Source organism: Camelus ferus, chromosome 23 (genome assembly GCF_009834535.1).
Source record: "Camelus ferus isolate YT-003-E chromosome 23, BCGSAC_Cfer_1.0, whole genome shotgun sequence".
In the NCBI taxonomy this organism is placed as follows: Eukaryota; Metazoa; Chordata; class Mammalia; order Artiodactyla; family Camelidae; genus Camelus; species Camelus ferus.
The window spans coordinates 29203414-29216984 of NC_045718.1; the positions used below are offsets into that span (position 1 = coordinate 29203414).

The 13571-nt window shown below is 35.1% G+C and overlaps 1 protein-coding gene across 13 annotated transcripts in view; it reads left to right on the plus strand.

The window, feature by feature from the left end:
* The window catches only part of CDC42BPA (CDC42 binding protein kinase alpha), a 239835-nt gene that overhangs the window by 113671 nt on the left and 112593 nt on the right, over positions 1–13571 (plus strand). For all 13 annotated transcript variants that reach the window (XM_032466574.1, XM_032466571.1, XM_032466572.1 and 10 more), the window contains exons 10-11: positions 879–1045; positions 12209–12331. In XM_032466574.1, the coding sequence (XP_032322465.1) occupies positions 879–1045; positions 12209–12331 (290 nt within the window). The remainder of the gene's footprint in view (positions 1–878; positions 1046–12208; positions 12332–13571) is intronic.

Consider the following 13571-nt stretch of genomic DNA (forward strand, 5'->3'; position numbering starts at 1 on the left):
CAAACATGCAGTTTTTTCTTCAATCTTAAAGCAAAATGTAAAAGCTCTTAATCCAGCTTTCTTTACCTGCTACCCCAAATTATTTCTCTGGCCCTGTATTATAGCATAATTACTTCAAACTGTGCTCTATGTTTTATCCATTTTTCTCATACTCTTCTTTCTTGGCACCACTCCTGTCAGGTTTTTGCTCCCATCACATCATGCAAACTGCTTTTATTGACGTCACCACTGGCCTCCATGCTGTTACATTTAACAGTCGTTTCTCAGTCCTAGTCTTACTTATTTGCGTAGTCTCATCGCATTTATCACGGCTCCTTCCTATTAAAACACTTGTTTTTAACTAAATTGTACTGAATTAAAGAAAGCATTTTACTTTTTTTTAATTGAAGTACAGTTGATATACAGTATTATATAAGTTACAGGTGTATAATATAGTGATTCACAATTTAAAGGTTGTACTCCATTTATAGTTATTATAAAATTTTGTCTGTATTCCCTGTATTGTGCAGTATATCCTTGTAGCTTATGAAAACATTTCACTTTTGAATTCCAAAGAGGACCATGGTTGGTGCTTTTGACTACTGTTTCACTTGGGTGGACACATTGTTTTAAACTACCAGTAACCCTTCAGCAGACTTCATTTTATAATTGTGGTTATTAAATTCAAGATAATTTGGGCTATTTAAATTTTCATTTTTTAAAATGCTTCTAAGTAGTCATTTATGGTGATTTTTTAAAATAATGTGTTTTCTAATCATTCCAGGTGGCTAGCTATAAGTAGATGTTCAAATCCATGTTCTAAATAATTTTAAAAAGTTATCTTTTCTCTTTGAACTAATTATTTCAGTGTAAACCCACATTTTCTTCCTTTTCTTTAGTGTTCTTTCTGATCGGAGCTGTTTAAGAGTTACAGCTGGTCCCACTTCATTGGATCTTGATGTTAATGTTCAGAGGACTCTAGATAACAACTTAGCAACCGAAGCTTATGAGAGAAGAATTAAGCGCCTTGAACAGGAAAAACTTGAACTTAGTAGAAAGCTTCAGGGTAAGTATATCTTAAAGATAATGTTTTTCCTTTTTGAATTGGACTCCCAGTATTAGAAACGATTTATTATAAGTACTTGTTTTATCTCAAAAAGAAGTTTATTTTATTAAGTGGAAAAAAGCAAGTTACAGACATTTATGCAGAATACAATACAATAACATTTATGTAAAATCACAAAATTAACAGTTAGCTACAAAATAGCATTTGTTTCTCACAGGTATGTACGTGTGTAGATAAGTGTGAGGGAATAAATACCTTTGAGGAGAGGAGAATGGGACCACTAAGAAAAATAGAACCCTTCTCATCCTAGTGTAACACTTTATATGACTCCCTACCGTGACTCCTCCATTGTTATAAGTTCTAGCTTCTAGCAAACTTGCCATTCTCTACAGCGTCACTCCTGTTGCAATGTTTGGTGATTTAAAAGAGCACTTTGGTGAACCTTTTAATATTCTGACTTCTTGGTCTCTTGAATCTTCACTTTCAGTGATTTTTGTCCTCCACCCTACCTCATCCACTCCTTCTGGTGGTAGATTACAGTATCTAAAATTCTTTATTAATCTCAATTTCAAGCAAACCCTTCATATCCTCCAGCTCATAACTTTCTGGTTAACTCCCTCTGGTGTCTTAACTGCAATATTCCTTCAATTCCACCATCACCTACAGTTCTGTCACCCATTCACTGTTCCTCTTATGCTCTCAGTTCTCATTGTAGTCAGTCAGGGTCATCAGACCCTTACATTTACTCTCAGATCTGTTGCTCCTCTTTGTGTTGGTCCAACTCCTTTGTCATAACCCCAAGCTTGTTTAAATACATTGCACCTCTAATTGTGTGGCTGAAAGTAGCTTACTTAAAACACACAACACGCCAACTAATCCCACTTTAAATTCATGAACACTAATATCAGATTGACTAAGATCTTAATGTTGCCCCGCAGTCCTACTTTTTTCCTTAGCTCATTTCCTGCCCTGTGTTGCAAAATCCAATGATCATTTCCCAGTCTCTATCTTTTAACCTATCAGAGTTTGACCCAGTTGATCACACATCCCCCTCCTGATAGCTCTTCTTCTTTTGGCTTCTGGGACACTTTAATCTCCTGGTTTTCCTTTTTCTCATAACCCAGTTTATTCTGTGTGCTGATTTCTCCTAAACTCTTAGACCTTTGACTGTTAGAGTACTCCAGAGTACTCCATACGTTTAGTTACTTAGAACTAAAACCTTACAGTTAGTCATCTTTAAACCTTCTCATTCTCACATCTGATCCATCAGCAAAGCAGGTCAACTCTGCCATCACAAACTATTTGAAATCTTATTATCAGTCACTGTCTGTTATCCCCCTGTTTCAAGTCACCATCAACTCTCACCTGTATCCTTGCAGTAGCTTCCTAACTGATTTCCCTGCCTTACCTCACCACCCTACCCCACTCCCACCTTCCTACAGTTGTGTTCAACTTAACAGCCAAGTAATTCTGTTAAAACACAATTTAGATCATTTTACTTCACTATCTCATCCCCACCCCCAATGGCTTTCCATCTCACTCATATTAAAGCCAAACTCTTTTCAGTGGCTGAGGGCCATATATGATCTGGCTTCTTATTACCTTGCTGACTTAATTCCCTACTGCTCTCTCCCTTGTTCTTCCTGTTTTAGTCACCCTTGGATCTTCGGTTGCTCTTTCCACAAACAGGCACATCTCCACCTCAGGGCCTTTGCATTAGCTTTTGCCCTACCTTTAATATTCTTCCTTTGATACTCACATGACTCATTCTCTTACCTCTTTCAGGTCTCTACTTCAGTGTTACCATTCAATGAGGTCTTTCCTACTCACTCTATTTAAAATTTAATCTTGCTTTACCCCTGATACTCGTTAGCCACTTTCTTGCTGTATTTTTCTCCAAAATAAAGAATGTTATACACAATGTACTTTACTTACTCATTTTGTGAATGAAGGAATGTATCTATAATCAAGACACAGAACTCTTAAGAGAGAAAAAAATCAAAGCTTTACCATTATAAAATTGTGCTATTATATTTTTAGAGGCTCAGTATAGAAAAAGGCTCTATTCAACAAAGCAGACTGTTTCCTGTTTTTTTCAATAAATTGTTAAAATCTCTGCATGTGAATTATTCCCTTTTTGTGATGCACTTTTTTGATTTTTCAATTAAGTATATTTGACATATAACATGAATTTAAGGTGTACAACATGTTAATTTGATACATTTATATATTGTTACATGGCTGCTGTTGAAGTGATATTTAGAACCTCTATCATATGTTACATAATTATAGTACAATATTGTTGTTTATATTCATTATATTATATGTTAGATGTCTAGGGCTTATTTACTACTCATTGCAAGATTGTACCCTTAAACAACATCAGTCTTATCCCCCCACCTCCCATCCCCTTGTAACCACCATTTACTTTGTTTTTTATAAGTTTGACTTTTTAGAAAACACTTATAAGTGATATCATTACTATACTTGTCTTTCTCTGTCTGACTTATTTAGCATAATGTGCTCCAGGTCTATCCATATGGTTACAAAAGAGATCCTCCTTTCTATGGCTAAATAATATTCCTGTGTGTGTGTGTTTGTGTGTATCTCACATCTTTTTTATCCATTCATTTATTGATACGCATTTAGGTTGTTTCCATATATTGGCTATTGTGAATTAACGCTGCAGTAAACATGAGAATGCATGTATCTCTTCGAAATCTGTTTTCATTTCCTTTGGGTATATACCCAGAAGTGAAATTATCAGATCCATGGTAGATCTATTTTTTATTTTTTTGTGGCCCCTCCATATTATTTTCCTTGGTATATAAAGTTTCCCTTTTCACATCTTCCTTGCCCACATCTCTTGTCTCTTATCTTCTCGGATAGACATTCTAATAGGTATGAGGTGGTGTCTCATTGTGGTTTTGGCTTGTGTTTCTCTGATAATTAGTGATGTTAAGCATTTTTCATGCGCCAGTTACCCATTTTGATGTCCTCTTTGAAAAAATGTCTATTTAGTTTTTCTGCCCTTTTAAAATCAGATTATTTCTTTCTTATTAAGTTGTATGAGTTCTTTATGTATTTTGGATATTAGTCCCTTATCCAATATATAGTTTGCAAAAGTTTTCTCCCATTCTTTAAGTTTTACATTTTGTTGTTTCTTTTGCTGTACAGAAACTTTTGAGTTTGATGTAGTACATTTGTTGTTTGTGTTTCTGGCATCATATCCAAAAAAAACATTGCCAAAACCAATGTTGAGGAGCTTCTTTACTACATTTCCATCTGTAAGTTTTATGGTATTGGGTCTTATGTTTAAGTCTTTGATACACTTTGAGTGTGAGTTAGGTGTCCAGTTTCATTGTTCCGCATGTGTTTCTCCAGTTTTCCCAGCACTATTTGTTGAAGAGGCTGTCCTTTCCCCATTGGGTGCTCTTGGCTCCTTGTTGAGTATTAGTTGACTTTATATATTGAAATTTAATTTAGGGCTCTCTATTCTATTCCATTAGTCTATGTGTCTACTTTTTTTTTTTTGACAGTGTACTACTGTTTTTATTAGTATGGCTTTGTGGTATAGTTTGGAATTGGGAAGCAGGATACTTCCAGATTTATTCTTTTTTTTCAGGATTGCTTTGGCTCTTCTGGATCTTTCATGGTTCCACAAAAATTTTAGGATTGTTTCTTCTATTTATGTAAAGAATACCTTTGATGTTTTTGTGGATATTGTGTTGAATCTATATATGGCTTTCAGTAGTATGGACATTTTAACAATATTCTTCTGATCCATGAACATAAGATATCTTTCCATTTGTTAGTGTCTTATTCAATTGCTTTTAACAAAGGCTTGCAGTTTTTATTGTATAGATCTTTTACTTCCTTGGTTAAATTTATTCCTGAGGTGTTTTTTTTAAATTGTATTTGATGCTATTGTGAATAGGATAGTTTTTTTTTTTAATTGAAGATAGTCAGTTACAATGTGTCAGTTTTGGTATACAGCATAATGTCCCAGTCATGGCATATAAATACATATATTCACTTTCATATTCTTTTTCATTAAAGATTATTATAAGATATTGAATATAGTTCCCTGTGCTATACAGAAGAATTTTTTTTATCTATTTTTATATATAGTGGTTAACATTTGCAAATCTCAAACTCCCAAATATCCCTTCCCATCTGCTTTCTGCCGGTGTTATAAGATTGTTTACTGTGTCTGCGAGTCTGAGTTCCATTATTATGTGTGTTGAAAAGGGTCTTTTTGCATTGAGATAGAAAAGTGTTCTGTTAGCTTCATGCACTTGTATGTCCAGTTCTTTCCCCAGGTTTGGGAAATTCTCAGCTATTATTTTGCTAAATAAACTCTCTGCTCCCTTCTCCCTCTCTTTTGGTATACCCATTATTCTTATGTGGGCTTTTTAAATGGAGTTTGATAACTCTGTAGTATTTCTTCATTTAAAAAAATCTTAGTTTTCTCTCCTCTCCCAGCTGAATTATTTCTAAATCCCTGTCCTCCAGATAGCTTATTCTTTCTTTCATCTGATCTATTCTGTTTCCACTGCTTTCTGTTGCACTCTCTATCTCATTTACTGAGTTCATCAGATCTAGAATTTTTGTTTGGTTCTTTTTACATGTTATTCTCTTTGGCAAAGTGCTCCTTCTGTTCATTAATTTTATTGCTGAGTTCATTGAATTGCCTTTCTGAGTTTTCTTCTAGCTTGTTGCATTTCTTCATAACAGCTATTTTGAGTTCTTAATCAGTTAAATTTCAGTATTACATGTCTTTGAGTGGTTGCTTAGAGAATTATGATTTTCTTTTTGTGGTACTGTGTTACCATGATTTTGCATAATGTTTCATGAAATGTGCCTCTGCTGTCACATTTGAAGTAGCGAACACCTTGTTTGGTAAGACTGTTTACGTTGATTCTAAATCCAACAGACTGGCAATCAGAAGCCTTTCTTTTGTTCTCCAGAAGGTGGTGGTATAGCATAAATTTTGGGTGTCTCTTACCTGGGTTGATTTGCCACTGAAGTTTGGAGCATATGCATAATAAAGGCTGCTGGCAGAGTCTAGAGGGTGAATGCTTATTTAGCACCAGGGGCTTTTGATGGGAGTGTCCAGAGATCTGTGGGCGGACAGCAGGAAATGTGTTTTTCATCATTCTCGCTGCCTGCCTTCTTTCCTTTCCTACCCAACCTCTCCTCAGAAATTCAGGTGTTTCTCCTCAGGGACCCAGCAGCAGGGTCCCTCCAGCTGCAGCTCAGGGCCAGGCTGACTTTCACTCACCAGTTTCACCTTCTACCTCCTCTGCTGCCAGTATGTTGGCTCTAGTTTCCACCAAGGTCCAGTCCACCCACTTTTGGATCCACAGATGGATGGATCTCTCAGGTGTCCTAGTGCTCTGTGCAGAGACACTTTTGTTCAGCTATGGATGTCCAGTTAGTTGTAAATTGAAGAGGAGAGGAAAAAAGAGTGACTTACAGGGTCATGATGCTGATCCCATAAATGTTTATATTACTGTACTTTTATAACCCCCACCCCAATCAGTATATAGAACATTTCTAACATAGCATTAAATTCCATCATATTCCTTCCCAGTTTGTAACCTACAACTCTGAAGTAAACACTTAACCCTAATTTTTTCATCATTAATTAATTTTGCCTGTTCTTGAGCTTCATATAAATGGTTTCATACAGTATGTTCTCATTTGTATCTGCTTTTTTTTTTTTTAGCAACATGGGTTTCCATGTTGTATATATATCAGAAGTCTTTTCTTTTTTTTGTAACTGCTGTTTAGTATTATATTGTATATAAATACTAAAAAAAGTTATTTATTTAATATCTGAGTTTGTTCTGGCTCCTATAACAAAATACAACTGATTGGGTGGCTTGTAAACAACAGAAATCTATTTCTCCCAGTTCTGGAGGATGGAAGTCCAAGATCAGAGTACCAACATGGTCAAGTGAGGGTTCATAACCAGCACCTTCTTGCTGTGTCCCCACCTGGTGGAAGGGACTAGGGACCTCTGTGAGTTCTCTTTTAAAAGATACTAATCCCATTCATGAGGGCTCCACCCTTATAACTTAAATGCCTCCCAAAGATCACACATCCTAATAATATCATCTTTGGGGGTTAAGATTTCAACATACAAGTTTGGGGAAGGAAGCAAACATTCATACCATTTCATCCAAACTGTTGTTATTGAACATTTGTGTTATTTCCAGATATTGACTATTACAAGCATAGCTTCTGTGAATATTCTTATTTATTTCTCCTGATAGTCATATGTTCTTATTTCTCTTGGGTATATACCAAGGAGTAGGCTTTCTGGGTCATAGGATAGCATATTTTTAGCATTAGAAAATATTACCAAAGAGTTTGCAAAAGTGATTGTATCAATAGTTCCACAAATAATGTATGAGTTTCACTTGCTTTATATTCCCATCAGAGCCTGATATTGTCAGTTTTTGTTTTTGTTTATTTGTTTGTTTTACTTTTAGCCATTCTGGTGTCTGTATAGTGGGGTCTTGCTATGATTTAAAATTTGTATTTCCCTAATAAGTAATGAGGTTAAATGTCTTTTCATATATTTACTGTCCATTTGGATTTTCAGTCTTGTGAATGTTCTTGCCCTTTTTTTCCATTATGTTTTTACATGTTTTTTCTTTTAAATAAATTTTATTTTACCACTTCATGAACACCATAAGAACCTTATAACAACCCTTTATGTAGCTGTTGTTATATAGTTTTCCTCTGTGTTGTAAACCTTTCATTAATTTTATAGCTTTAAATATTTATTAATCATTAATTTTAAAATATCTTTTTATTTACCCACATATTTACTCTTTTTGTGCTTTTTATTTCTTCTAGTGATCCATGTATCTATCTGGAATCATTTTTCTTTAGTCTGAAAAACTTCCCTTAGCATTTCTTGTGATATGTATATCTTGTGAATAAATCTCTTAGATTTTGTTTGTCTGAGATGTCTTCATTTTTCCTTCATTTTTGAAGAATATTTGCTGGGTTAGAATTATAACTTGACAGTTTTTTCTTTAAATGCTCTGCAGATATTATTCCATTGTTTTCTAACTTCCATTATATTTGAGAAACCTGCTCTTAATCTTTGTCTCTTGAATGTATCCTCTCCCCACCACCCCTACCCCACACTGGCCCCTGGCTGACTTAAGATTTTCTCCTAACTTTACTTTCAAGCAATTTGGCTATAATCTGCCTGGGTGTAGTTTTCTTAGTAGTAATATAAAGTCCTGTTTGGGATTCACTGAGCTTCTGAACCTTGATTGATATCTTTTATCAATTTTAGAAAATTCTAAGCCGTAATCTCTGTAAATATTTCTTTTGCCCCATTCATTATCTCCTCTCCTTCTGGCACTCCAGTTACGTATATTTTAGGCTGTGTCCCACATTTCTCTTATGCTCAGTCTTATTTCTTTTGTTCTTAGTTTTTTCTTGCTTAATTTGGATATTTTTTATTGACTTGCCTTCAGGTTCATTAGTCCTGTTGTCTACTGTATCTGGTCTGATGTTAAGTCCATTCAGTGCATCTTAATTTTAGATATTGTCTCTTTTAGCCCAGGAATATCCATTCGATTCATTCTTACTAGTTTTCAACTCTCCCTTGAAATTTCCCATTGTTTTGTCTATTTTTTTTTCTGTTTTCTTTAACATTGATAATAGTTCTTTAAAAAGTCTTGTTTGCTAATTATAATACCCCAGTCATGTCTGTGTCAGTCTCTATTTTTTTCTGATTATTGATCACATTTTCCTGCTTTTCCAAATGTCTCAATTTTTATTATATGACAAATGTCATGAATAAAAAATAGAGAATGTTTTTGTTATTTTCACTCCAGAGAGGTTCTCCCCCCTTTTTTTTGTCCAGTCGGGAATCAAGTTAAGACAAGGCTGGGTTGCAGTTTTAATTAGGCTCAACTTCTGGTTTCAAATGTAATGAAGGAGAATTAGCTAGAGCCTGATTTGGACTCACTCTATAAACTGTGAGAGATTTATTCTGCCCTTCAGACTCCTACCCCATGCTGCTTTCAAATTTGGCAAATGTCTAGATGGTGAGATTGGCCATGTATATGAAACAGGCTCTTTTCCTCAAGCAAGACTTTGTGTCAAAAATATTCCAATACCATAGGAGACTTCACTCTAACTTCAGAAGCTCCTTAACTTCCCATGCAATCCCCAGATACAACAAATATATCATGGGGAAACACCATCACATATTTAGGGATCCTCAATTTTCCAAATTGTTGTACCAGCCCCACCCATTCTCCAGAAGTTATAATTTTTTTTCCCCAGCATACTATCCCTTAATTCACCTGCTCACAGAATTAGATATGGTTCTGAGATAAGGGGAGGCTGCCAATGCCTTTTCACCTCAGAATGGCTCATACTTTCTGGTTTATTTTACTTAGTTCTCTTTGCTTTTTCAGATACATGCTGTTTATAAAAATAGGAGTTGTACAAATTATCTAGTGTATTTTTACTTTTTGCAACAGGAGTGATAGCGCAATGACCTTTTACCTCCTACTCCATCCTATTCTGAATGAGAAATTCCTATGTCCCAGGTTTTGTTTTTGTGTTTGTTTGTTTTTGATGTTTTGAATTCTTTAATCTGTTCTTAGAGAGCTTCATAACATGTGATTGGTGTCATTTGTATAAAACAAACCCAGAAAATGTAAGATCATTGCCTTTTGGTATTAACACCTGTTTAGTTTCATACAATGGCATAGGTTAACATTTAAGCTGATTCATCCATTTATCAGCTACTTATTGAATACCAATAAAGCAGAAATTGTTCTGCACATGACTGGGGATGTAATAATGAACAGAAAAAGAAAAAAATACCTACCCTTGCCATGCTCACATTCTACTTTGAGGAAACTGATGATAAAGCAAATAAAAAAGCAGGGTCATCAGCTGAGAATAAGGAAGGTGGAGAATCTATTAAAGTTTTGACAAGAAAAAGAGAAGGTATGAAATGGTAAACTTAGAGACTAGAAGAGTAAATGAACCAAGGAAGTATTTTAGGATTGCCAGAAATTGCCAAGATATTTAGACATGAATTTTAAATGATTGTGTTTTCTTCAGTCCATTTAGCTACTAGGGTGAAAGCACAGAGTAGGAGGGTAGCCAAGACTGAGGTCTTCTAGGCTAAGCACAATGGAGGAGAGAAGGGCAAAGAAAACTCTTGTGAGAATGGAGAATTACTCAGGTGGTCCCTAGAGTGAGTAAACTATAAATATAAGAGGTGGTTAGAGACTGTTTACTTGAAATGAAGATTTTCAAGGTTATATAGTTATTAATAATGACAGCGTATACAGTAGCATTTCTCTGTAGTGGAACTACAAGCATTGGGGGCAGGGGAATTCTTTGATGTGAGAGACTGTTTCACATTGTATAAGATACTGAGCTTTCCTGGTCTCCAGACAGTAAGATTCTACAGCCATCTCCTGGGACTGTGTCAGCACTGCTGACCCCTCTCCTGCCCCCGCCCCCATACACTTTTCTTTGTGCACATATGGTGAAAACCACTGGTCTAGGGTATGACCAGTAGATTTGGTGTTTGGGCTGGAGAGACTTCTACCAACTAGGTTGTTTAGGCTACAAGTAATAGAATTCTTAAATAATACAGATTTATTACCTCACTTAAGAAGTCAGAAGTACACAGTTTCAGTGCTCATATCAGGGTTAGCTTCTCTAAGATTTTCTTGGCTTTTCCCTCCTAATTCCACATTACTGAAATGAAAGAGTTCCAGACTTCATGTCTTCACACATCCAGAGACCGAGAAAAAAGGGGAAAGAAAGTTCATTTCCTTTAATATATGTTTCACTTAATAGGAGATTAAAACCTTTCCAAGAAGTCCCCTAGTGGACTTCTTCTCAAGGTACCATTAGTTCTAACTAGGTTACATACCTAATTTTTAACCGTTACTGGCATTGGAACTGTCATGATTGGTTTAAACCAACCTCAGTTTTGGTTGGGCCTATCTTGTCTAAGCACATTGTGGTCTGATACCTGAAATTGATTTACAAGCAGGAAGAGAGGAATAGCTGCTGGGTAAAAACTCCAACGAGTATCTGCACAGGGGATTTGTATGCCTGTGAAGCCGGTGTTGGCTGGATTATCTATTTTGTTAAAGGGTCACTAAGAATAATGAAAGAGCTGTAATGGAAAGCGGGCAGAGGATAACTGCAATAACCAGATAATGGGCATTTTAGCAGATCTGGGATTTACAGGGAGGACAGAGGTAGCAAAGAGGAACAAGGATACCTACCCTATCTCCATACCCTGCTGTGTGTGAGGTGTAGAAGGGAAAAACGGTACCAGTGGATATTTTTATATTCCCTATTTCCTACTCCCAACTTAGATATTAGTAATCTTAAATTTAAGTAATCTTAGCATTAGTAATCTAAAGCAGTCAGTAATGATTTATACTAACAAAAAATTATGATGAGATAGAGATTTACCATTTGGGAACCCTCTGTAAGATAGCAAAATAACTATTTTAGGACAAGGGTCTTTTCGTTTCTTGTTTTCCATATCTTTTGGTTGTATCTGGGAATAAGCCTCAATAGATTTAATGTTTCTTTTAATACCTTGTATTTTCTGATTAGAACCACAAGACAAATGAAAAATCTCTATTTTAACTAAGATTATGAGCCAAAGTCATCTATAGATGGGCCTCAGTGTTCATACATAATATTTAGAAGGCCAGACCTTCTACACATAGTATATTAACATCTCTAAACCTCCCTTCATACACCAACTCAGTTTTTCTTATATTATCTGACATAACAATGTTTTTGGGGTGATCCTGTGGTGATACTTTCTGCTAGGAAGAAATGGGGCTGAATAGTTGACTTTCTGGTGGAGTGTACCAAAAGTATTTAAAACTGAGAAATCTCACATATTTGAAGGTAGATTGTGTCCTACATATAATTTTAATGACATGCTCAGTGGAGTTTTGTCATTTAATTTTAATGTGTTTACATGCTTTTTTGTGAATGGATAGATGTGTTGATCAATTGAATTAAGTAAGGATTTCTCTAGAAAGAAATATATTGTTATTAGTTTTAAAAATTTAGGTTATATGTCATATTTCTTATTCTTTCTTTTCTTCTTTTTTTTTTTTTAAGAGTCAACACAGACTGTCCAGGCTCTGCAGTATTCAACTGTTGATGGTCCACTAACAGCAAGCAAAGATTTAGAAATAAAAAACTTAAAAGAAGAAATTGAAAAACTAAGGAAACAAGTAAGAGGTAAATTTCTGTGATTCATTATTAATTCAGTTTAGTAGATATTTAAAAAATTTTTTTTTCATACAAAAAACATTTATTGAGTGCCTGTCATGTGTTACGTGATGTGTGCTATATGCCAGAGAGAGAAAAGCATATGAGAATGGTTTCTACTCTCAAGGCACATTTTGACTTCAGACAAAACACAGGAGGACAGCATGGTTGGAGCAGCATGAGCAAGCAGGGAGAATGGATGGAGATGAGGGTAGACAAGTAAGGAGATGGAGAGGGCTCATTGCCTGATCAGTGGAGTCCTGCTGACCGTTTAAGGTCTTCAGTTCGTTCTGTGAGTGAAATGGGACCCTTTTGCAGAATTTAGAGGCATCATATTATCTCAGTAAGTGTAGGGGGAGAAAAGGTGGTAATATTTTAGCTAAGATAGTCAAGCCTCTCCAGAAATGCAGTTTTAGGCCAAAATAAGTGAAGCAAAAGAAGGAATCTGACACCATGTCTCTTATAAAAAGGACTATTTAAGTCATGAGGGAGATTTTAATTTTGAGCAAAATTTATGCTGTTCTGTTTTTTTAAGTGGCTCTCTTCCTAAGAAACATCTCTTTCTAAGAATAAATTAGTTTAGGAGTATAAGCAGAATCATTTACTTTGCTTCAATATCAGTAATAAAACATCAGTGACACTGAATGTATTTGCATTCTTTAGAACACAGAACCAGCTAGGGTGATTAGTAATGTATCTTCAAAGATATAATATGGATTTGGAAAACTTATTCACATGAGTCTGTTGCTTATAAGTTCTAGGAGGGTTTTTAAATTTTTTGTTTTGTTTGTTTTTAAGATTCCTTGGGACTTTCTGTGCTGATCATCATGTGTCTGTGAATAGGAACTATTTTCTTTTGCCTTTCTGATCTGGATGCTTTTTCTTTTCTTTAATTGCATTGGCTAGAACTTGCAGCACTATGTTGAAGAAGAATGGTGAGAATGGACATCTTGGCTTTCTTTCCTATCTTGGAAAGCATTAAGTCCATCACCTTAAAGTACAATGTAAACTATAGGCTTTTTTTTCTAACATTTTTTTATTGAGTTATAGTTATTTTACAATGTTGTGTCAAATTCCAGTATAGAGCACAATTTTTCAGTTATACATGAACATACATATATTTGTTGTCACATTTTTTTTTTACTGTGAGCTACCACAAGATCTTGTATACATTTCCCTGTGCTACACAGTATAATTTTGTTTATCTGTT